The following is a 26,450-nucleotide window of genomic DNA, read 5'->3' on the forward strand; positions in this document are numbered from 1 at the left end:
CAGCAACTATCATTTGAGCATCTACGATGTGTTGACTGCTACACTGTTTTTCATGTATTTTTTTCTAATTACAACAATAATCATGCTATGAATATACATACATTTAATTGATAAAACTTCACATCAAATTTTTGCTGAAGTGCTAACAATCTTTTTACTAATAAGTTGAAACTTGAATCCAAGTGTGCCTGACTTAGTAGCAGACTAACATTACACTGTGTCAAATTACTTCACAATATGAATTTTCTAGAGACCTAGATCAGTCTCACATTTGGTTCAATTCAGCCCTTATCATTTGATTTTGCTGGACCTCAATTTCTCTCCTAAGTGTAAAAAGAACTTTCCAAGGTCCTTTGCTAACCTAAGAGTCAAAAATATTATGATTCTTCAGCAAATAAGTTATTTGCTTTAATGATAAACAAAAATAACACAAATATGTACAAGGTTACTTGGTGCCAAGAGTAAGAAAGAAAAGACAAAGTGTTTAGCAACAGGTGACTGGCCGAATAAATCTGTGGTATATCTACATAGGGTAAGTATACACATGTAAAAAAGTTACCCAAATGCTAAAAGGAAAAGGACTTCAATATATACTATTAAATGAAAAAAAGCATAGATCAGTGTATGTAACATGCTACATTTTGTATAAGGAGGGAATAAACATATATATTTGTTTGTATCTATGCTAAGAAACACTAAAAAAATAAAAAACGCTTACTTATAATGAGCAATGGGGAATGGAGTGAATGGAGATGGCATGGAAGCATGACTTATCAGAATAAAAGTTTTTATATCATTCTAATTTTGGAACCACGTAAATGTTAAATATTAATAATTTAAAAACCTGGATTTTACCTTTGCTACTTGAGGTCTTCCAAAACATGCAGCATAATGTAATGATGATGACCTTTGACCCCTATTAACATCAGCACCTCTTTCACAAAGAAATTCTACCTGTAAAATTATGAAGAATCATAAAGTTGCCTTATTAACAGTTCTATCTTTGATTTAAAACACTAGCTTTTATTTATCAGCTTACCATTTCCTGAGTTCCAAAAGCAGAGGCCCAGTTTAATAGAGTCTGACCCACATCATCCATAAAATTTACTTCAAAGGCTGGAAGTTTGAAGGAGAAAAATAAGTTTTTAAAAATCTAACAAAATAACACTGAACTTCTCTACAGTGGGAACCATTTCAAAACTGTTATTAATAACCACTAACCACAAAATCCAGAGCCAATTTTAAACACTTAAGTAAACTGTACAGTAGTAAATAACCCACAAATTCTGCTAAGAAAAAAAAATATTCTAAAATGTTTAAGCCACTGAAGATTCACCAGGCTGGAAGCCTTAAAAATAAACATAAAATAAGGAACAAAAAAACTATATAACACAACTCAACAGGATACAAGTTTCCTTTACTCATTTCATTTACTCATTTAATAGGCATTTACTCTGGTCTTACCATGTACCAGGCTGGTAATTATATACATGGGGAGAGGATACAGAAGTGGACGGCCATTCTATTATCTGGCTCAACTGCTAAAACTACTGTCCATAATCTAAAAACTAGAAATTGCCCATATAATTCCTTATCTCACACATTTTTCTTTTTATATTTAAAAAAATATTTTCCGACCTCCTGTGTCAATTGCATCTATAAGTGCATCGGTATCTTTACTTCGAATACAGTCTATAAGCTGCCGATGTGAGCGCTCCCCGGAGCTATCCAATCTGCGAAGTCCTGGGATTCTGCCTGTAGATCCAGCACTAGACTTTGGCAAAGCTTTTCGTCCTTCAAATAATAGCACCAAGAGAAGGTCAACCAAACGCATGGTATCAAGCACACATCTTTCATCACCCTGCAATGCACTTTCAATTGAATCCGGAAGTTCTGACCTCAGGAGATCCTAGAAAGGGAATGGGAGAAAAGTTCAATATATTTGCATTATACAAAAACACTTTTTCTGCAAGATTAAAAATCAAAGATTCAAAAACACTCTTACGTGTGTGACTACTGGAGAGCCTCTGCAAAGTGTTGAGAGCAGACTTACAATTGTCGACACCTGGTTACTCAATTTGGAATCTGCAGCTGTGGAAGGCGCTCCTGTAGTGCTGCGACCTGGTTTACAAGCTGATGATGGTCCTGATACAGTACCACCAGCAGCAGCCATGCGAGATAACAGCTCCTCAGTTAATCCATGCTTCGCTAATGGAGCTGGGTCAACACCACGACGGGTAAATCGGTCTGCTAGTGATGCAAAACAACGCAGAGCTCCATCTGAAACCTAATGATGTAAAGAATATGCATATGGGTAAAATTCACCTAAAAAGGGCTAAAGGTGAGTACTGCTAATTTCATTACTGAGAGTATAAGAAAGGCAGCTACAGAAAGGATATAAGGTCTAGATTTTAATCCTGGCTCCACATTCTGCTAACTCTATGACCTATGGATGTTACTTAACTGCTTAACGAGCTGTTTCCTGATATGTTAAATGGGGTAATAGTAATAGTATTTATAATTCACTGTCCAAGCTTAAATAAGATGATATATATGAAGAATCCAGATAGGCAGTGAAAGCTCAATAAATACGATTATTATGAACAACGCTGCCAAAATAACCAATGAATAACCAAAAATAACTAAATGGAATGGTAAAAAGGCATTTAAAAGTCCAGTTCTATTTCCTAAAGTATGCTCATTCAAAAAAATTTTATACATATAAGATTTTAAATGCTGTGTTATTTTACTTCAATGAGAACTAAAGTCAACAAAATTGTGCTGAGTCATCAAATCACACTGAGTATAAGGTAACTTTAAAAAATTATATATTTCTGAAATGTTTAAATTTTACAAATAAACTCATCATGTTTATAATTTAAAATGTTTGGGGGCTCAGTTGGTTAAGTATCTGACTTTGGCTCTGGTCATGATCTCACGTTTTGTGAGTTCGAGTCCTGTGTCAGGCTCTCTACTGACAGGTTGGAGCTCGGAGCCTGCTTTGGATTCTGTGTCCCCCTCTCTCTCTGCCTCTCCCCTGCACTTGCTCGCTCTTTCTCTCTCAAAAATAAATAAACATTAAAAAAATTTTTTAATAAAAAATGTTTCACTGCCGAAACATAAAAGGAATACCGTATAGAAATATAAAATGAGAAAAAGAAAACAGAATTACCTCTACTTCATCAGAGTACACTATAAAATCACTTTTTGAATACAAAGTATACAACAGTGATTTATTTACCTGATGATCCTCATGTTTTAATAAACTAGACAGAGATTCCACACAAATTTCTAAAGAAGAATCTTGAGGTTCCATTTTGCCACAGAGTCTTGATACCACAGCCATGGCAGAGTGCAAGGTATCTTTATGAACCAAGTGTCCGCTGTCACGAATGAAGGTAAGCACACAATTTAAGCCACCAGCCTCGAAGACTGCTCCTGACTCACGAGTACATATCAGTTCTAACACCTACAATTAATTAACAAAAGAATACAGTAAGTCCAATTTTAATTTTCTAGCATCACAGAAAATATAATGTACCCTCTAAATTACTTAGTAGCCATACTTTAAAAAGTAGAGCAAAATGAAGTATTATATTTAATTTAGTCTAATACATGCAAGGTGTCATCATTTCAAGTGTTATCAATGTTAAAAAATTTATAGATTCAGGACGCCTGGGTTGCTCAGTTGGTTGAACATCTGACTTCAGCTCAGGTCATGATCTCGTGGTTCATGAGTTCAAGCCCCCCACACATGGCTCACTGCTGTCAGCCTATCAGCTGAACTGACTTCAGATCCTCTATCTCCCTATCTCTGCCCCTCCCCCTCTTCGCTCTCCCAAAAATCAAAAAATTAAAAAATTTGATATATCTTACATTATTTTATGTATTAAGTCTTCAAAATCCCATGTAGGTTTTATATTTATAGCACATCTTTGTTTGGGGTAGCCACATTTGAAATGTCCTATATGGCGACCACGTTGGACACTATTGGTTCAGATGCTAAGGACTATATAGCAAGCTAAGCAATTAAAGTAACTAAGCAAAAGTTTATAAAGGTCCTAGACATTTAAAAAAATCATTAAATGCTTGCTATTACATTACTCATCATCCTCACACTTATTCTAGGAAGGTCAAAACATTAAAAACCAACTTTGATTTCTAAATTATGTTGATGTTTAAGGAGTTTGGGTAGAAGTAATGAGTTAACAGAGTCCACAGATCTTATGAGCATACCAGAAATTTAGACTATTTTTTTTTTTTTTTTTTAATTTTTTTTTCAACATTTTTTATTTATTTTTGGGACAGAGAGAGACAGAGCATGAACGGGGGAGGGGCAGAGAGAGAGGGAGACACAGAATCAGAAGCAGGCTCCAGGCTCTGAGCCATCAGCCCAGAGCCTGACGCGGGGCTCGAACTCACGGACCGCGAGATCGTGACCTGGCTGAAGTCGGACGCTTAACCGACTGCGCCACCCAGGCGCCCCTAGACTATTCTTTAAGCAAGAAAAAAAAATTTTTTTAAGCAAGAAAAATATTTTCAGCATAAAAATAATACGATCAGGTTTCTAGTTAATAACTGGGAATGCAGCACAGAAAGAGTGTAGAGGCAAATGCAAAAAAAAAATTAAAGCATGAATATTCAAGACAGGATGAGAGCTTAACTAAGGCAGTTAACAGAGACAAACAAAAGGAAATAAATCAGAAAAGCACTTGATTATGAATTACATGTGTGGAGTGGATAAAGTACAGGTTTCTGTTTAGAGTGACTGGGTGAAGTTGATGACAATTATCAAAATAACTGTATCTGTAGTGAAAGATCATGAATTCAGACATCTAGCTGGAGTTGTCCAACAAGCCTTTGAAAATGGAGTCTAGAGAGAGGTCAGGCCTACAGATAAGAATGTCTGAATGGTATTGATGTTAATAGATAAGACAGTGTAGGCAAATTTATATAGTTTTAAGAAGGTAAAAAAGAACCTTATATAATATCACCACTAAAGAATAAATCAGTAACAATAATCTGCAAAGGAAACAGAAAAAGGGAGAGGAGGTTGTAAGAGACAAGATGAAAATATGAGTCTGTGAATAAACAGTGGAGTAAAATAACAGACCTGAAACATGAAGTGACATGATCAAGAGACTGAGAAGAGAAAAAAAGCTCTAAACAGGAAAACATATACCTCTTCCTCCGAGGCTACAGACAGAAATAAATCTACATATGAAGAGGCAGAAAATCAAGACAGTAACACCTACATCCGCAGCTCTCAAAGTGGAAAGAAGACATTTTTAGGAATCCTTGAAATAAAAATTTTTTCCTAATACAATACCATGACCATAATTATTTTTTTCATTCTCACTCTCTCGGGAGTATACAGCGGAGTTTTTGAGAAGCTGTGTGTGATATAGCAACAGACTGAATCCCAAAGTAGGTATGACGATCCACCTCTTTTTTTTTTTTTTTAATATTTATTTTTGAGAGAGACACAGAGCATGAGTGGGGGAGGGCCAGAGAGAGGGAGACACAGAATCTGAAGCAGGCTCCAGGCTCTGAACTGTCAGCACAGAGCCTGACGTGGGACTAGAACCACGAACCGTGAGAACATGACCTGAGCCGAAGTCGGACACCTAACCAACCGAGCCACCCAAGTGCCCCCCACCTGTCTTCTATTAAGCCAGACACTACCAAAGACATACAAAAGTGCTTAACAATGCTACTGTTCTAATTTTCTATTTGTTCAAGAAATAATTATTTTCATTAACAGGGGCACCTGGGTGGCTCAGTTGGTTAAGCCTCTGACTTCGGCTCAGATCATGATCTCACCGTTTATGAGTTCAAGCCCCATAACAGGCTCTGTGCTGACAGCTCAGATCCTGGAACCTGCTTCGGATTCTGTGTCTCCCTCTCTCTCTCTGTCTCTCTCTCTCTCTCTCTGCCCCTCCCCAGCTTGCTGTGTCTCTTTCAAAAAATAAAACAATTAAAAAAATTTTTAAAGGTACTTTAACATATGAGTTTATTTTCAGATAAATATTCTAAATTTCTGTTTTAATATCTAATATAGTAAATATAAATATATAACCTACATAAACAAAAGCTCTTTGAGGGCCCTTCAATAGTAAGGTTGTAAAGTGATCCTGAGAAAGTGTGAAAACTGCTGACCTAGAGCAGCAAGAATCATAACAAGAATGAAACAGGAATCATAAAAAGAAAATCATACAAAATCTAAATGTGTTCATTAAGTACATCTAATAAAGCCACTAGCCCAGTACTGGTGCTTTTAAAATCACAAAGTTTATAATTAGTCCCACCAGGAATGAAAACAAAACAGCTAACTCTAAAAGAAGTATAGCAAAATGGTTAGGGGCACCGTGGTTCAGTCAGTTAAGCATCCAACTATTAAACTCAGCTCAGGTCATGATCCAGGAGGGATTGAGTCCCAAATCAGGCTGTGCATTGGGTGTGGAGGCTGATTAGGATTCTCATTTTCTCTCTCTCTCTCAAATTAAATGGAATGGAATGGAATGGAATGGAATGGAATGGAATGGAATGGAATGGAAAGGAAAGGAAAGGAAAGGAAAGGAAAGGAAAGGAAAGGAAAGGAACGGAACAAGGAACGAGGAACAAGGAACGAGGAACAAGGAACAAGGAACAAGGAAAAAGGAAAGGAAGGAAGAAAACTAGTTAAATCCATGGGCCCTAGAACCAGACTTCCTAATGTTCATATTCCTTATCTTCAAATTTTGACTGTGCCACAATTGTATCAACCCCAGTGAAGTTACTCAACTTAAGTATGCTTGAATTATTTGAGAAAGTAGAAATGCTGATGTTAGCAGCACCTATGTCATATGAAGTTGTCATGAAGGTTTAAATGAACACATGTACAGTGTTCAGCACAATGTCTGACTCCAAAAGTCAATGTTACTTGTGGTTGCTGTTATTACTATTTTCAGAGAAAATCATTTGGCTAACAACAGGGATAACCTATCTCAAAATGATTGTGGCTACCAGAAACCCAAGAGCCAGCACAGAAGCGCATGAGCAGTGAGTGACCCACAATTTTCCATCAAAGATAAGATTTCTTTCCCCAAACCACACAGGATCTTCTCCAGTGCCACAAGGACCGTGATTTCCATTGCTGTCAACCACTCTCAAAGAATAATGAAAGAATTTTTTTAGCAAAATATATTTTTTATTCTCTAAGTGACCTTCAAATGGGCCAATAAATAACAAAGACTTACCTTTACACATTGTTCAGCTAAGTCTCTGCTAGTCCTGTTATTAAGTTCGACCACAACTAAACGATTACAAAGTGCTTTTATAGCTCCATCAACCCCAACAATCCTTCGGGTGCATTCTGCAGATACATCCAGGTAGTATGTGATGGCACGGGCTGTCACCTCTAACACATTGTCCGGAGCACTTTCATCAAGAAAAATTTTGCAGAGGGCTGGTAAGAAAGTGCGAGGAGGACATCTGTAGTGAAAAAAAAATCATATTACACCTAGAATTACTAAATTCTTCACATCAAAATATTAACAAAATAATAAATAAAAACTGTAACATAATACAGCACGTTTTATACTGTGTCTGCATGTGTATTAGGCAGTATTTCTCACAATGCTTTTGTTTCTATAGCAATTCTCACATGCTAATTTCATCACTGCTGAAAATATCAAGTTAGCAGTTTAAAGTAGCAGCATTATCTTGAAACCCCGTTAAAAAAAATTCCTACTCAATACTCAGCTCGAACATCAACTCCTCTGTAAAACCTTCCCTAACCTCTTCAGATAGCTTTATTTCCTTATTTACATTAAAAGGTCCTGAAGGCCAGGAACATCATTCAATTCCTGTTTTATGGGAACAAGTACTGATTTGGGGTTTAACAGACAAAGGGAAAACATACAACTTTGTAATCTTTCTGGTCCAATTTCCCCATTTGTAAAGCAAAGATAATATCTAAAGAATACCTACTTTATATGGATGTTACAAAAATTAAATAAAATTATATAAACACTTAGCTCAGTACATTGGAACCGTATTAAACTAATTAACTTTAGCTCTCCCTCCCTCCTATGAATAGTCTAATGCCTGCTAATATAAACCTGCATAAAACAGTTTTATCAAAAGTAGAATTTGTGAGGTACCAATAATATCCCCTATATTTTATCAACACTTAAAATATGAAAGACCATGATTTACATTTCATAGAAATCTCAGTTACATGAAATCAAATACATTATTCTAACTTCTCTGCACAAACTAAGCTTTAAATGGACTACAGATAACACAAAAGGTAGTGTGCTCTAAATGTTTTAGTGGAATTACTTTGTCCTCCAAATTTTTGTGTGTGTACCTTTAAAACTATCTGTATGAACATCAAAGCAACTCTACTCTTAATCTGCTTAGATGATCTTAACTTAAGGAGTCCACCAGCAGGAATAGTACCAAAGATTTCAGAAGATCTCTTGCAGAGGCACCTGGATGTCTTAGTCTGTTAAGCATCTGACTCTTGATTTCAGCTCAGGACATCATCACTCAGTTCATGAGATTGAGCCCTTCGTAGTGCTCTGCTCTCACAGTGTGGAGCCTGCTTGGGATTCTTTCTCTCCCTCTCTATCGCCACTTCACCCTCTCTATCTCAGCCCCACCCTCTCCCTCTATGCCCCTCCTCTGCTATCACTCTCACTTCAAAATAAATAAGCTAAAAAAAAAAAAAATCTCTTGCATTCCATGATTTACCAGTCATTGATTAAACACAGGTGGTTTTTATTAGTCCACAACACTAGCAATCTCTGTCACACAGTCACTTATAATCTTCCTGAGCAGGAAATGCTCTGAGGCAACATTATAAGAGATAGTCCTCTAGCTCTCAGGTAAGATTAAAAAAATTTTTAATTTTTTTAGAGGTAAGATCAGAAGACTGACTAGCATATCAGAATCTTAAAGCACTTTTGCTGCTGTCTACCTATGCATATGTAGTAAACTGAAGAAATGAAAAGAGACTATAAAAATGTTAATACTATTGGGGAACAACATAGTCTTTTTTTTTTTTTACATTATTTTGAGAGGCAGAAAGCATGTGAACATGTGCGCATGCACACGCAGGGGAGGGGAAGACAGAGAGGGAGAAAGAGAATACCACGCAGGCTCTGCACCATCAGCACAGAGCCCAAAGCGGTGCTCAAACCCACAAACCATCAGATCATGACCTAAGCTGAGATCAAGAGTTGGACACTCAACTGACTGAACCACCCAGGCTCACCCAACAACACAGTTTTTAAAACTATTTTTTTCTTTAGAAAACAGTAACTTTTGAATAAAAAATAAGATGCTGAAGCAGACAGTCCTTGATTCAAAGGACAAGAACTGATCTACCACATGCTTTACATTAAAAATTTTAATTATTCATCTTTCTTACCCAGTACAAAAACTGCCCACCAAAAAATTAACAGAAAACAAATGTTTAGTGTAACTTTTCTATATTTCATGTGGAAATGGAGTATTTGCCAATTTGGGGACTATATTCCCTGCTGTGTCCTCCAAAATATGACAAATCTTCTGAACAAGTATGGGTAGGGGACAGTTTAAAAAAACAAAAATTTCTAAACATAGGTTCTCAGATTTTAACTGTGATCAATTTTATTACCAAGAGAAAAATAAAGATGGTCAGAACACATAAGAGCTTACTTTATGTCAGGTAGAGTGAAAACCTGCTTCATGAACTTTCTAAAATTATAGTACAGAACATGGGCTGTACAAATGGGCAGAAAAATAATTCTTTTTATGGCTCCTTACTTTTTCAACAATGAGAAAGTATTTAGGCATTTTCATATATAAAATCACTAATTTTTTAATTTAGAATCAGAGCAGGGGCACCTGGAAAGCTCAGTTCATTAAGCGCCCGACTTTGGCTCAGGTCATGATCTTGCAGTTTATGAGTTTGAGTCCCACATCAGGCTCTGTTGCTAACAGCTCAGAGCCTGGAGCCTGCTTCAGATTCTGTTTCCCTTTCTCTCTGTCCCTCCCCCTCTCATGCTTGCTCTCTCTCTCTCTCTCTCAAAAATAAACATTTAAAAAAAAAGTGTTTAGAATCAAAGCAAATTACAAAATCTCAATACAAATCAACTATAAACTGAGCAAAAAGGCAGGGAAAATCATGCCAATATTAATTAATGATCTCTAAAAAGCACAAAACAGTTGAAAGAACTATACTTATATTACTTAAAAGTTCATAATGAACTAAAAAAAATCACTAACAAGTATTTTTTTTAAAAACAAGTATTGTTTCTTAACATACTCTACTGGTTTTCCTGCTTTAAAACAACCATTGTAATATTAACATGTAATACCTTAAAACTGTGCCTTCAGTTGTTGGTTAGGGATTTTTTTTTAATCTTTTTTTTTTTTTTTTTAAGTATAGTTGACCGAGAATTTCTTAATATCATTTTAAGAGAAACCCTATGTTGATAAATAATTCAACTTGGTCATTGAACTCAACCTCAACTTTATGGTTATCACAGGCACCTTAAAAAGAGCATATCCTAAACAAAACTCCTGCTATGTTCCTCCACTCCCAAATCATCATCTTTGTGATTATTACAACCATTCAAAAGGCCAGAAACCTAAGAATCATCCTTAGTTTTTCCCCTATTTTCCTCACATTACACATCCAATCCATAAGTTAAATCACACCAATTTTCCCTCTAAAATATATCCTAAATCTATCCACTTCTCTCAATCATCTTTTACAAGCCAACCTCAAACTCTTGTTTGGACTATTCAAATAGCTACTTAGACATCCACATAAGATATATGCCTAGCATTGGGGTGTCTGGGTGGCTCAGCCAGTTAAACATCCAACTCTTGATTTCTGCTCAGGTCATGATCTCATGGTTTGTGAGTTTAAGCCCTGCATCAGGCTCTGCACTAACAGTGCATTCTCTCTCTCCTTCTCTCTCTGCCCTTCCTGTGCTCATGTTCTCTCTTTCAAAATAAATAAACATTTCATAAGATAAAATAAAACTTCATAAAATTTGACTGGCCACAATAAAATTAATAAACTTTTAAAATTAAACACAGAATGGGGCATCTGGGTGGCTCAGTTGGTTAAGTGTCAGACTTCAGCTCAGATCATGATCTCACGGTGGGTGAGATTGAGCCCCACATCAGGCTCTGTGCTGACAGCTCAGAGCCTGGAGCCTGCTTCAGATCCTGTGTCTCCCTCTCTCTCTGCCTCTCCCCTGCTCGCTCTCTCTCTCTAAATAATGAGAAAGAATGAAATATGGCCTTTTGTAGCAATGTGGATGGAACTGGAGAGTGTTATGCTAAGTGAAATAAGTCATACAGAGAAAGACAGATACCATATGTTTTCACTCTTATGTGGATCCTGAGAAACTTGACAGAAGACCATGGGGGAAGGGAAGGGGGAAAAAAAGTTAGAGAGGGAGGGAGGCAAACCATAAGAGACTCTTAAAGACTGAGAATAAACTGAGGGTTGATGGGGGGTAGGAGGGAGGGGAAAGTGGGTGATGGGCATTGAGGAGGGCACCTGTTAGGATGAGCACTGGGTGTTGTATGCAAACCAATTTGACAATAAATTTCATATTAAAAAATTTTTTTTAATTATATTAAACACAGAATTATTCAACCCCTCACCAAGAAAATAAAGAACCTAAAGCTGTACACACACACACATATACATATATACAAACACTTCAGGACACAAAGAGTTTCTGATGAGAATAACAAAAAATTACCAAGTAAATTCCAAAATGAATTCAATCACTCATATTTTTTTAAAGTATATTTTTTTCATTTTTTAAAGTGTATTTATTTATTTTGGAAGAGAGAGAGGGGGGTGCCTGGGTGGCTCAGTCAGTTAAGCCTCCAACTTCAGCTCAGGTCATGATCTCACAGTCTGTGAGTTCAAGCCCCGCGTCAGGCTCTGTGCTGACAGCTTGAAGCCTGGAGCCTACTTCAGATTCTGTGTCTCCCTCTCTCTCTGCCCCTCCTATGCTCACGCTCTATCTCTCTCTGTCTCAAAAATAAATTAAAAAAACATTAAAAAAAAAAAAGTTAAGAAAGAGAGAGAGAGAGAGGCAGGGAGGGCAAGAGGGCAAGAGAGCGAGAGAGACAGAGACAGAGAGACAGAGAGAGAGGGAATCCCAAGCAGGCTCTGCACTGTCAGCACAGAGTCCGATGGGGGGATCAAACCCATGAACTATGAGACCATGACCTGAGCCAAAATCAAGAGTCAGATGCTTAACTGAATGAGCCACTCAGGTGCTCCTCCAATCATTCATATTTTATTCCTGTATTTCTAATACAGACCTTATTTCTGTATGAACACATACTTGAGGTAGATACAAAACCATGCTGGGCAAATATAAACATCATTTTAAAATTTCCATTCCAATTTCTCTTAAAAGATAAAAATCAAAATTTAGAAACCTACTCATTCATTGCTCCAAGGAATGAAAATCTGTAACATTATCTTCAATTGGATTTTCCTACAATAAACTGTAAAGTTCAAAACAACCCAAAACCACAAGGTCCTCTATCAAATGCAGTACCATTTTGAAGATGGTTCTAAGAAGATAATTATATACAAACACATTTGGTCAGATTTCTAAAAATAATTACATATTTCAAACAAATAAGGAAATTTTGATTTCCTTTTATATATAATTGTGAATTCAAGACTTCAAAAAAGTTATCAGACAAAAATGTACAAAGATTTCAGTGATATGAACTATATATATCTAATAACAAGGGCATAATTAAGTATATGACATAATTGTATGACAGGTTATGAAGGTTTTATTAAGGTACTTACTGAAAACTTATGATACAAATATTGTTTAACAGAAATATAAAATAAGTGAAAAAACTCATAGCCATTAGTGTTTGTGTAAAAATATCCTGAGAAAAAACTAGAGGAATGGTGCAGTTATAGATAATTTCTCTGAAAATTAGAGAAATTGTAAGCTTCTTTAAACTCTTCTGAATTTCCCAAATTTCTCATTCTCTAAACTTCCTTTTCTGATTTTTTTTCAAATTTTTGAAACAAACGTATTTTGTAATTCCCAGAAAATAAATTTAAAGTTTGGGACAAGTCAACTTCACTAAGCTTATTACAGCCTATTTCTCCCAATGATTGCAACCAAAAACCTTGGACAGAACAAAAAAAAGCAACTGAGACACCTGGGTGGCTCAGTCGGTAAAGTATCTGACTCTTACTCTCAGCTCAGGTCATGATCTCACGGTATGTGAATTCAAGCCTGATGTCAGGCTCTGTGCCTTCAGCACAGAGCCTGCTTGGGATTCTGTCTCTCCCTCTCTCTGCCCCTCCCCCACTTGTGTTCTCTATCTCACAAAATAAACTTACCGGAAAAAAAAAAAGTATCTGAGGACTCTGAAAAGTACACAGCAGATAGACTAGATAGGAAGTCAAAACTTAAATAAAGACCCATGATGAAAGTGAGTTTCAGGCGCTTTTTCCTTTCCTCTTTTCTTTCCTGGTTTGACCCCTGGATGAGGCAAGTCCCCAAACTATGTAGCAGGAGCACAGAACAAAAACTCAGAACCAAGAAAGAGGGTCGTTGTGAGCCAGGGAGTGTGAGGAAAAAGTACTGAGGCTTTTTACTCCCTGCCTGGCCCAAAGGCTAGCCTCAGAGTTAAGCCTCAAACTAAACCCTAAATGACACATCCACAGTGCAGTGGAGGTGGCCTGAGCATCTAAGGCCCTGCAGAGAACTGGGAACTAAGAAAAGGAGCCCCTGTGGTCAAAAGAGCATGAGAAGAATCCTATTATCTTCTTCTTTTTTTCTCAATACTTTCACCTGGGGGGCAGTCTAGTCTAGTCCCAGTACAAGGGGGAAGAAGAATGGAGGATAGGGGGTGGGAAGAAGTGTAGCTGTAACATCAAGAGAGTCCCAGTTTCAGAACACTAGTAAAAAAGGGCTCTGGGTAGCCAAAAGATACAGGGGAAATCTCAGAAGAAAGAGCAAAAAGAGGATCCCCAACACAAATCCTAAGCTCACCTCCAAACTGCACAGTGGAGGAGAGGTGAAGAACAGCAGCAAAGACTTTGACAGCTATGACATAATCCACCATCCAAGTCCCAGATTATACTAAGAATGACACATGTACAGAGTAGACCCAAACACCATAACAAAGGCTATGAAATCATGGACATTGGAACCACCACCTACAAAAAGCAAGACAGAACTTGCAGTCTAAATCTAACTGGGTTGACTACGTACCAATATAAAACAACAAAATCAACATTATCTCCAGAGGATTTTTATAAAACCCAGAATCTCACAATATAATATCCCAAATATCTAAGATAAAAGCCAAAATAACTTGAAACACAATCAGTACAATCTGATCTATCCAACTCAAAAAAAAAAAGACAGCCAACAGATGCAAGCCTGAGTCAATCTGGATGTTAAAATTACCAAAGAGGATTATAAATCAGATTTTATAGCTATACTCTACCAGGTAAATGTGAACATTCTTGAAATGACTGGAAACAGAAGTTTTCAGCAGAGAAACAGAAAAATATAAAAAAGAATCAAATAAAAGTTTTAGAAATAAAAAGCACAATTTGTGAGGGGAAAAAACCTTACAGATGGAACAGAGAGTACAAAGATTGGGAGAAAAAAAAGGAAAACTCTCAGGAACCTGAGGGAGCATTATCAAAAAAATATAACATTTGTGCCGCTATTATCCTAGAAGGAAAGGAGAAAAAAATGGCTATAGAAAATAGATTTGAAGAAGAAGCTTCCCAAATTTGGTCAAAGACATACAGATTCAAGAAGTTCAGTAAACCTCAAATAAGACAAATTCAAAGACAACCATGCACAGAAAAAATCATTATCCAATAACAAAAAGCCAAAGGTATATATTTTAAAAAACCTTAAAAGAGCAAGGGAAATACAACACAAAGAAACAAAGATTAGAATGAGCGCAGATTTCTCATCAGAAACCATTAAAGTGAGAAAATAGTGGAATGATATCTTTAAAATGCTGAAAAGAACTCTCAACCCAGAATTTTATATCCAGCAAGAGTATCTTCACAGCATGAAGGCAAAATAAAGATATTCTCAGATGAAGGAAGACTAAGAGAATTTCATCAGTAGCAGACCTCCCTAAAAGAAATACTAAAGAAAGTTCTTCAGAATGAAAGAAAAGAACACCAGAGAGATACATGGAACTTTACAGGAATGAAAAAAAGAAATAAATACATAGGTAAATATAATAGATTCTTCTTCTCCCATTAACCTGACTGCTGAAAGTGAAAATTGTAACAGAGTATCTTGAGATTTTCAATGTCTATCAATTTAAAACACATAAATATTAGGGGTGCCTGGGTGGCTCAGTTAGTTAAGCAGCCGACTTCAGTTCAGGTCATGATCTCAGAGTTCACGAGTTCAAGCCCCACACTGGCCCTGTGCTGACAGCTCAGAGCCTGGAGCCTGCTTCAGATTCTGTGTTTCCCTCTCTCTCTGCCCCTCCCCTGCAGGTGCCCACTCGCGCACACTCTCTCTCTCTCTCTCTCTCTCTCTCAAAAATAAACGTTTAAAAATATATATACATAAAGGGACAGAGACAAAAAACAATAGCTAAGTTAAAATATAACACTACAAAATATTCTATACTTTGAAAGACAGGAAAGAAAAAAAATTGAACAAAAAACAAATATTCAAACATTATACATATATCCAAATACACTAAAAGTTATATCAAATGTAAATGGTCTAAATTCACCAATTTCAAACAGAGACTGTCAGGTTGGATTTAAAGAAACACAAGCCAATAGCTCAATAGAGCACGTGACTCTTAATCTCAGGGTTGTGAGTTCAAGTGCCACAGTGGGTGTGGAGCCTACTTAAAACACACACACACACACACACACACACACACACACACACACACACAAGCCAACCATATACTGTCTACAAGAAACCCACATATATACAACGACATAGATTGGTTAAAACTGAAAGGATGGGAAAACATAGACTAAACAAACACTATCAAAAGAAAGCTTGAGGGGTGCATAGCTGGCTCAGTCAGTGAAGCATGTGACTCTTGATCTTAGGGTTGTGAGTTTGAGCCCCATGTTGGGTGTAGAGGCTACCTAAAATAAAACCTTAAAAAAAAAAAAAAAGCAAGCAAGCTTGAGTGGCTATAGTTATAGAAGACAAAATAAACTTTAGAACATGGAAAATTACCAGAGATAAAAAGAGTCTTTTCATAATGACAAAAGGGTTGATTCACCAAGAAAACAATCCTTTTAAAGACACCTCAAGGCTTCAAAATACTTGAAAAACAGAAATAATGGAAGAGAAATACTTGGAGACTTCAACACAATTATACTTGAGACTTCAACACATGTCTTTCGGGAACCTATAAAACACATGGACAGGCAATCAACAATATAGACTGATCACCACTATCAATCAACCTGACCTAATATGACACTTAGAGAACATTCCACCCAACAAGAGCAGAATATACATTCTTCTCCAGTGCATGTGGACAAATCACCAAAAAACAGACACATGGGCCATAATACAAACCTTAACAGATTTAAAATAATTAAAATAATATAAAGTATATTCTCTGACCACAACAAGAACACAAAAATATCTGGAAACCCCCAAATATTTGTAACTTAAGCAACACTTTTAAATAACCTACGGGTAAAAAAGAAAGTTCTAAAGGAAGTTTTTAAATTTTGTGAGCCCAATGAAAAGAAACAAAATCAACTAAAGCAAAAAGAGGAATTTATTATTAAATGCTTATATTAGACAAGGTCTCAAATTGTAACCTAAGCTTCCACCTAAGAACCAGAAAAAAAGGACAAATTAAACTTCAAACCAATGCAGAAGGAACTAATACAGAACAGAAATCAATAAAACTTAAAACAAGAAAATATAAAAAATGAACTAAACCGAAAGCTGCTTTTTTGAAAAGATTAATAAAATTGGTAATCTTTAGTTGGATTGATCAAAAGATAAAAATTACCAGTCTCAAAATGAAAAAGAAAATTATCACTACATACTGTACAAACATCCAAAGGATAAAAAAGGAATACTACAAACAACTCTATGCCCATAAATTCCTTCAAAGACATACTACTAAAATTCACTCAAGAAGAATTAAGTAACCTTAACAGTCCTCTATTACAGAAAGAATTAGTTAAACATATCAATTTATTCCTACGGATTGTGTTTTTGGTGTTTATTTAAGAAATATCTGCCTAACCTAGGGTCACAAAGGTTATCTCCTATGTATTCTTCTAGAGATTTTATAGTTACACGTTTAACATTTAGATCTATGATTAATTTTATTTTTGTGTAATGTGTGGGATATGAATCACAGTTTTCTTTTTTCCATGTGGATACAATTGTTCCAGCACCATAAAAAAAAAACAAAAACAAAAAAACTACCCTCTTCCACTGAACTGCCTTTGCACCTTTGTTGAAATGAGGTGTCCCCGTACATGAGTCTATTTCTGAACTATTCCATCTCATCAATCCATTTAGCTTTACATCAATACCACATTGTTTTGATTACTGTAGCTACAGAACAGAGATTCAAATACAGTATCATTAGTCCTCTAACTTGTTTTGGTTAGCATAGGTCCTTTGCATTTCCATGTAATTTTGAAATCAGTTTCCCAATTTCTGCATCTTGTCAGATTTTTCTCTAAGAATTTCAGAAGAAATGAAAATTCATATTTACACAGAAATCTGTATGCTAATGTTTATAGCAACTTTGGTCATAATGACCAAAACTAGAAAAACCATTTACCTTCAAGAGGTAAATGGATAAACCACCTCTGGGATGCATCCATAAAATGGTACTACACAGCAATGGAAAGGAAGGAACTATTACACACACAGCAACATGGATGATTCTCAAATGCAATATACTACATTTACATTTGAATCTGAAGCCAGATTCAAAGGCTACGCAATGTATATATGATTCTACTCATAGAACACTGTGTAGAAGACAAAACTATAGCAGCAGAGAACAAACCACTGATGGTCAAGCACTGGAGTTGGGGAAGGATTTAATTTCAAAGGTACGGCTCTAGGAAACTGCTATGCATTTCAACTGTGGGTGGTGGTTACACGGCTCTGCATTTGTCAAAAGTGGAACTTTACTGTAATTTAAATATATCTAAGAAAAAAAAATAAAGATCATGCATATAATAATCACAGACCTCCCTGAACAGCACTAAAAGTATACACCTATGGTATAAAATCTTATTTTCAATTAAAGAGTTTTTCAAAAATTTACTTGCTAAATATTTGTCTCTTACTTTATGGGTAGAAATTAAGTTTATACAGTATATTAAACCTAGTACTATACTATAATACCAACCTATAGACTCAAAGGTCTATGTTTCTTAATTAGGAAACATTAGGATTACTCATCTATATGGAACTGTCAGACCACTCAACCACACCAATGAGATTAAGAAACTTCAGATGAATCCATATTTAAGCAATGGTTTCCAAAATGCTACCTGCAATCACATCAGAACCTTTCCCTGATGAAAAGCAGAGATAAATAACTTAAAATAAGAACAAGTTTCATGAGGTTCCAAAGAGAAATAATTTCCCTGGGCACTGTAATAGTTTTTATACTGTATCATACTCTTTTTCTAGACTGCATCACTTGAATTTTGGCCAAGATTTCTTAAGATTTACAATATAAAATTTAACTTTAAAAAAAAAAGGAAGTTATGTATAGTGGCAATATTTTACTGACTACGGTCTGTAAATTCTCCATTTCTTTTATATAAAACCAAACAAAAGTTTAACTATAAAAGTCTAATAAATTTGGTTTTGTAAAGATAATAAATAGCATCTTTTGAGTCATTTCATCTTTTATTTTATTTTATTAATTTTTTTATTTTAGAGAGAGAAAGAAAGAGTGTGAACAAGGGAAAGGGGCAGAGAGAGAGAATCTTAAGCAGGCTGCATATTCAGCATTAAGCCCCATGCGGGGCTCGATACCATGTCCCTGAAATCATGACCTGAGCTGAAATCAAGAGTCAAACATTCAACTGACCAAGTCACCCAGGTGCCTCTCATCTTTTATTTTATTTTTGTCCCTGTCCCAGCTTTGACTCTGTGTTGCTTAACTAAAAATAACTCATGGCACGGCAGTTGAAAATTATGGCCTTCCCTCTCAAAGAAAAAAGGAGTAAAATTCCAATATGTAGACTTGCTTTTCTCCAGTTAAAATACACACACAAATCTGACTGCAATTCATCCAACAAATATCTACTGAATGCCTTTTTATGCCAAATGTTGTGCTAAGTGTTGGGGGGTAGGATACAAAGATGAACAAGACAGTGCTAAGCTCTGAGGAACTCAAAGGTCTAAAATTTTCTATAAACTAGAAGAGTTGGCTTTTTTTTTTTTTTTTTTTTTTTTTTACATTTTAAGGCGATAGACACTTTGATAAACAAAGCTCACTGAAGATCATTATCTATGAGCCCCCTAGAGTCCAGGGATAAGAACCTTAGAGAATGGTTTTCATCTTCCAGTGCTTCTTTCTGCTGTCCACTGAAAAGAAGTATATAAACACCTGATTTCTGTAAACAGAAATTACTTAACTTTTCAGGATTATACATATCTGGTGAACGTTCTCTAATCAAGAAAGCATCAGCTGTGGGCTGATCAAAAAAGTAATTTCACTTCCCTGTTACTCTACCATGAGGTAGATGAAAACAGGAGTTAATATGGAAAAGGCAGGTACATAAACGCAGAGAGATAGGAAAATATATATTGATGCTGTCATTGTACTACAGAGAATACAATGCTCCTTCTCTTGCATGCTTACCAACTAATTTCATGACTCCGTAAGTACTTTTTCTAGGCATTTTAGGCCTAAGTGAAAAACAAGCACAACATGAATAATTTCTTCAGTTTCTCAGTATCTGGATATTAGCTACTGTATGCCAGGCACTATGCTTAGCAACAGAAAAACAAAAGTAGTAGTTATATTTTGTATCTAGTACTGTAGGAACACAGGAGATGTCTTTGAAATCAACATTTAAATTCTGTCCATTAGGTAAAGACCCAGAAGATTTTGTAAAAGTGAGTGATACAATCAAATCAGTATTTTAAGACCCTTTACACCCCAAAAAAGTTGGGGGAAAAGACCATGAAGATTTTAAGACTATAATTCTGGGTACAGTCAGCTTGGAGACAGGGATATCTGTTATGAAGCTACTAGCACTATATGAGCATAATAATTTCCCCATACCAATCCGAGGTATTGTCACTCTTTTTAGTCTCCTACTCCAGGGAGAAACAGATGTCATCAGACAGAAATCCCTTCAGCTTTTTACCATCAAACCTAAAACATCTGCATTTAATCTCTCCATCTTCCCTGCTTTACAACAAGAACACACTACTTAAAATCTCTCTCTCCAACAGTGAGAGCTTTGCTACTAAACTAAGATATTCTGACCAACAGCTTCAGCATTATCTGGCAGCATACTAGGAATGCAGACTATCAGGTAGCACACCAGACCAAATGAATCATAACTTGCAATTTAACAAGATCCCCAGATGATTCACATCATGCACACTGAAGTTTAAAAAGCACTAGTCTTAACAGAAGCTGATTTTCTCCCAGTTTCTCAGAATCCTAAACACTATAGATATTCCATTCTCTCTCCTACCTCTATAACCTTTAAAAGACAAAACCCTACGCCCCCATTCCAATCTAATTTTTCAAAAAACTTTTCCACACTCCCCATCTCTATTTCTTCATATCCTACTTCTGGACCAATTCAAATCTGCCCCTTATCACCCTCCATTCAGCTCTCATTAAGATCAATGATCTTAGGGGGTGCCTGCATGGCTCAGTCGGTTAAGCGTCCAACTCGATCTCAGCTCAGGTCATGATCTCTCAGTTCTTGAATTCAAGCCCCACGTTGGGCTCTGTGCTGGCACTGCGGAGCCCTCTTGGGATGCTGTCACTCCCTCTCTCTGCCCCTCCCCCACTCATGCCCATACTCTCAAAATAAATAAACTTAAAAGAAAAAAAAAAAGATCAATGCCCTTGAGAATGAGGCTAAAGCACACCTTTCAGTCTTCACCCTACTTGACCTCTCACCACAATTAAACACAATTGTCCTTTCTCTTTTTGAATCACTTTCCTCCTGTGTTGACATGTATACTAATGACGCAAAAGCAATGGTGGATGAAACTGCTGGTGCTTCAGCATGAATCAAGGCCAGGGGTACTAAACTGTACTACTACTAATTGGATTCTTCACTGCCAAGCTTTAGCATGGGGGGAGGGAGGAGCCAATTTCACTACAGAATAACCTTGATGAAGCAAAAATAATTATTTTACTGTAACTCAACCCTCGAATACCTATTTTTTTTAATATCCTACATCAGAAAATGGAAGTAAGTGTAAAGCACTTCTGCATCCTGAAGAATGATGGTTGTGTCAAAGGAAAGCACTGTTATAGAGCTGAACTAGACACTTTTTTCATGCAACACCATGTTTACTTGAAAGAACTTCTGACAAACCATGATTATTCAGACTTGGATATCTGGCAAACATTTTCTTAAAACTTAACAAAGTAAATAAGCCTTCCACTTCAAGGAAAACAACTGACAGTATTTATCGCCAATGATAACATTAAAGCTCTCAAGCAAAAATGACAATTTTGGAAAACTTGTATCTGCCACCATGAACTGGACAGCTTCCCAATATTGAAACTTTTCTGATATCAGTATTCACATTAAACAAATGTGAGTTTGTGATACTGTAGAATGACATATGTTAACATTTGGAATATCTGTACAGCTCAGTAAATCAATGATCAGTGCACAATTGTACAAGCTTAAAAATGGGTACAGAGTACAAAAAGTTCACTGACATGATTCAGAATCCACATTGTAACTAACCCTTAAGAAACTATCACTTGTCCAGTTTTGTATGGTATCAAAGAAGAATACCCATAATTATATTTAAAAAATCAGTACAACATTCCTCCCTTTGCCAACTACATCTATGGAGGATTTTTTTTTCATACATTTCAATCAAAATACAATGCAATAGACTGAATGCAGAGGCAGATATGAGAATCCAGCCAAATCCAAACTCATGTTCTTAGCCCCTCAAAACTCTTCCAGTGTTCTCTCTGAATGAATGGCACCATCATCCATTATAACCTGAATATTCCAGATACCTCCTTTCTCACTCTCTCATATACAATCATTCGACAAGTTCTATTTTACCTCCTGAATCTATCTCAAATCTATCCACTTCTTTTTACCTCTGTTACTACAAACCTCTCTCTCTGGATAATAATCTACCAAGTCTACAAGCATTTGTTCTTTCTGTCCTCTCCACCTATCTACTTTTGTTAGAGTAGTTAATGTTTTTGAAAGACAAACATAATCACATCAGTCACTCTTACAGTACTCCACAGTCTTCTATAGTACTTTTATCTCTTAAGATAAAACCAAAAGCTTTTCTTGTCATATATACAAGACTCCATCCCATCTAGCCTCTACCTTCTACAAAGCACTCTGCAACCTTTCCTTGTCCCAGTGACAGTAGTTTTCTCTAAGTTACTCAATCACGTCATACTTAGCCACTTCAAATTCTTCACACATCGCCTCTTCTTTGAACACCTTTCTACCTCACCTCTTCATACTTTATCCCATAAACTTATCCATCCTTCATATCTCTAGGAAAAACCACTTCCTCAAAGGAGGCCACAGTGACCATTCCCACCCCTCCAGGTCATGTGTGTTCTACATACTGTCATAGCACCCTAACCTTTTCCTTCATTGCACTTATCACAATTTATAACCACAATTTTATTTCTATAATTACTTAATATCTGCCTTCCCTATTAGACTAGTAGGCACCATAAGAGCAGAGACTCTATCTGTTTTGGTCATCACCATATCTCTAACATCTGACATAAAGTAGGAAGACAATTTAAAAGGTTAAACCCTTGTCACTGTTGTAGGTATTTTTTATTTTTTCCTGTAAATACACAACAGAAGGTTTTTACCACTGTATTCAACCACTTTGGAATCCAGACTCGAGACAGTCTTCTTTGGGATCTCACCCAAAGAATACACTAGGAAAATCTTTAATAGTGGTTGCCTTTGAACTGATTAGTCAGAAACAGGAGAGCAAGAGACTTTGTACTCTGTATCCTTTTGTGCCCTCATAATTAACTAAGATGATTATTTTTAAAAAAAGAGCCTTCTGGTACCTAAAAGTAGTACCCCTAATATTCCATTTCCTAGATCTTCTGGGGAAATCTTAGATTCCACCCTGAAAAGACAACTTTTCAATTATACTGTCTGAAAATATAGTAGGCAGGATCTACGAGAACCCAGGATGCACCTACTTATAATAGTATGTACAATAATCATCCATTTTAATGTGAATGCAAAATCATTTGTAATTCATTTAATTCTTATTAAATTTGTAACATATTAAATTTAACTCACTAACCACAAATGAAAGCAAAAACTAACCCCGAACTTGTATTTTACTCTCTAGGGCATAACCTTATAAGTTCAGGCATTACTAAGAAACATCACAGTTTCACAGAAAATGTATATTCATTAACTTCAAAAAGACAGTCAAAACTGGTACAAAAAATGGAGAGCCATATAAAATCTAAATTAAAGAAAAAGACTTAACATCTGCCTTTTTTTTTTTTTTAATTTTTTTAACGTTTATTTATATTTGAGACAGAGAGAGACAGAGCATGAACGGGAGAGGGTCAGAGAGAGGGAGACACAGAATCTGAAACAGGCTCCAGGCTCCGAGCTATCAGCACAGAGCCCAAGATGGGGCTCGAACTCACGGACTGCGAGATCGTGACCTGAGCCGAAGTCAGCCGCTCAACCGACTGAGCCAGCCAGGCGCCCCAACATCTGCCTTTTTTGACTAAACAGACATATAACTATTAATATCTGAACATATATTTACTCAATGTAACTAAGGACTCTTTGCTAGTATCTTGTGAATTCAAGTTGGTATGGGAGATTTTCACCAATATTCAAAACATGCGTATCATCTTGTTTTTCCCTACCTTATTTGTTGACTGTTGCAAAGAATTTAAAAAGGCTCTCCAAAATCAATCACTTTTACAAAATAAAGTCCCAAAATGAAATTCAAAATTAGAAATTCAATATTAGTATGCAGCCCACTTTAACCAAAACACTTCTCACATACATTCTTTAATCCTCACAAAGAGCCTACAATAAAGAAGATAACTATTTTATAGAGAAAGAAAGGCTCTCAAAAGCTAAATTACATGTAGCTGATCAAGAATCCAAGAATCTGAACTCAGATCTCTGATGCCACAGCCCATTCTTTCCACCTCACTATGGGGCCTCTCTGGTTTAAATTTTCCTTATGACAAGAAAAATCTGACTAAAGAACAAAGAGAGCAAACTAAGTTTTGTTTCTTTTTTTAATTGTCACAAATTTAATCAAACATCCATTTTTAGGTAGACAAATGACTGTTATGCCACATGAAACAGGGATAACCATTCCAATTTGAAATAGTCTTGTATCTTTACTAAGTAAATAAAAAATATAAGTCACATCGACTTTAATTTCATCTTTCTTAAAATTACATTGTATCAAATATAAAAGTCTAGAAGGGAAGATGGAAAAAATAACAATTATGTTACGATGGTAGAATTTTATATAGGGATGAGTTTTATATTTTAAAAATGTCCTTAAAAATTGTTCTTATATGGTAACACTTTTTTTAATGCCATTACAAATTACTATACATTAGTACCCAAGAGAAGATGCAAAACAACCGTTAATTTGACTAGCAAGTGTAATTTTTTTTTTTTTTAATTTTTTTGAACGTGTATTTTTGAGAGAGACAGTGTGAGCAGGGGAACTGGGCAAAGAGAGGGAGACAAAGAATCCAAAGCAGGTTCTAGACTCTGAGCTGTCAGCACAGAGCCCGACGTGGGGCTCGAACTCACGAGGCCTGAGCCAAAGTTGGACATTTAACTGACTAAGCCACCCAGACACCCACAAGTATAACTTTTTAAAATACCAAAAGTGGAGCCCCTGGGCGGATCAGTCGGCTAAGTGTCCAACTCTTGATTTCAGCTCAGGTCATGATCTCATGGTTGTGGGATCCAGCCTTCTGTCAGGCTCCATGCTGAACATGGAGCCTGCTTGGGATTCTCTCTCCCACCCTCTCTCTCAAAATAAATAAACTTTAAAATTTTTTTTTTTTTTTTTTTTAGGGGCACCAGGGTGGCTCAGTTGGTTAAGCGTCCAACTCTTAGTTTAGGCTCAGGTCATGATCTCACAGTTCATGAGTTCACGCCCCACATCAGGCTCCACACTGTAAGTGCTTAGAATTCTCTCTCTCTCTCTCTGTCCCTCCCCAATTGTGCTGTCTCTGTCTCTCTCAAAATAAATAAAAAATAAAAGAAAAAGAAAAATTAAAAACAAAAAAATTTTTTAATAAAATACCAAAAGTAATTCTCAAGTTAATAAAGACCTTCTAATGAAATCTATGAATATTCAAAATTCTACTTCACTTTGCTATGAATCCTGCTAAAACAAGTGTCAACAGGAGGGCTAAATTATTATAAAGTTTGTTAATAACAAAAACTAGTTGACATAAATGGGCCATTAACAAACTTTGATTTTGAAACTTTGTTTATAAGGGTTTTTATCCTAAGATTTTTATCATTTTAATCAGATTTACAACCAAAAGTTATTTTCGTTTATTAATTCATCTTCATTAATTATTCATTCAAAATTGAAAACAATTAAAAATACTTTGTCAATTTAGTAATAAGAGCCTTTATTGCCATCCAAAGAAATTAAAATAATTATGCCAAGTTTTAAGTCAACATCTAAAACATTTTCTAATTTCTTCAAACTAGCATTAAAACAAATACAGAAAACAACTGAGTTTTCATTTACTAACTACTGGAATTAAAAATTGTAATTAATTAATATAAAATAAACAATAAAAACCAAATGTGTTCAGCATTCAGAAGAATGGTTAATCTAACTGGGCAAGTATCACACGAGGGAAAAAACAACATTTACAGCCAATCTAGTAATGAATTCTCTTTTACATTTCTGCACTAATTCTACATTAAAACCTCTGAATAAAACTGTTTAAACTCTCTAAAATTTCAAAATCTGTTTCTACCATTCCAAAAATATGCTATAAGAGTAACATCCAATTTAAACCCTCCAAACTGAAATTTACAAAGCAATCATTTGCTTTAACAAAAGTACAATGTCATATAATACTAATGAAGAAAGGGGAGATTGGAAACTAAGTTCATTATCTTTTCTATTTCCTTGTTTATTTCAAGGTAATTTCTTGGTACAGAAATAGGTACCTTTAAAGAAGTATTTGTA

At 35.8% G+C, this 26,450-nt stretch overlaps 1 protein-coding gene across 6 annotated transcripts in view; it reads right to left on the reverse strand.

Moving 5' to 3' along the window:
- HECTD1 (HECT domain E3 ubiquitin protein ligase 1) overlaps nt 1–26,450 on the reverse strand; it is a 91,222-nt gene that overhangs the window by 62,764 nt on the left and 2,008 nt on the right. For all 6 annotated transcript variants that reach the window (XM_019428068.2, XM_019428066.2, XM_019428065.2 and 3 more), the window contains exons 3-8: nt 7,239–7,473; nt 3,242–3,469; nt 2,006–2,287; nt 1,639–1,909; nt 1,040–1,116; nt 856–954 (exon numbers count right to left, since the gene is read on the reverse strand). In XM_019428068.2, coding sequence (XP_019283613.1) covers nt 856–954; nt 1,040–1,116; nt 1,639–1,909; nt 2,006–2,287; nt 3,242–3,469; nt 7,239–7,473 — 1,192 coding nt within the window. The remainder of the gene's footprint in view (nt 1–855; nt 955–1,039; nt 1,117–1,638; nt 1,910–2,005; nt 2,288–3,241; nt 3,470–7,238; nt 7,474–26,450) is intronic.

Source organism: Panthera pardus, unplaced genomic scaffold (genome assembly GCF_024362965.1).
Source record: "Panthera pardus isolate Hobbes unplaced genomic scaffold, ASM2436296v1 HiC_scaffold_24, whole genome shotgun sequence".
Classification (NCBI taxonomy): Eukaryota; Metazoa; Chordata; class Mammalia; order Carnivora; family Felidae; genus Panthera; species Panthera pardus.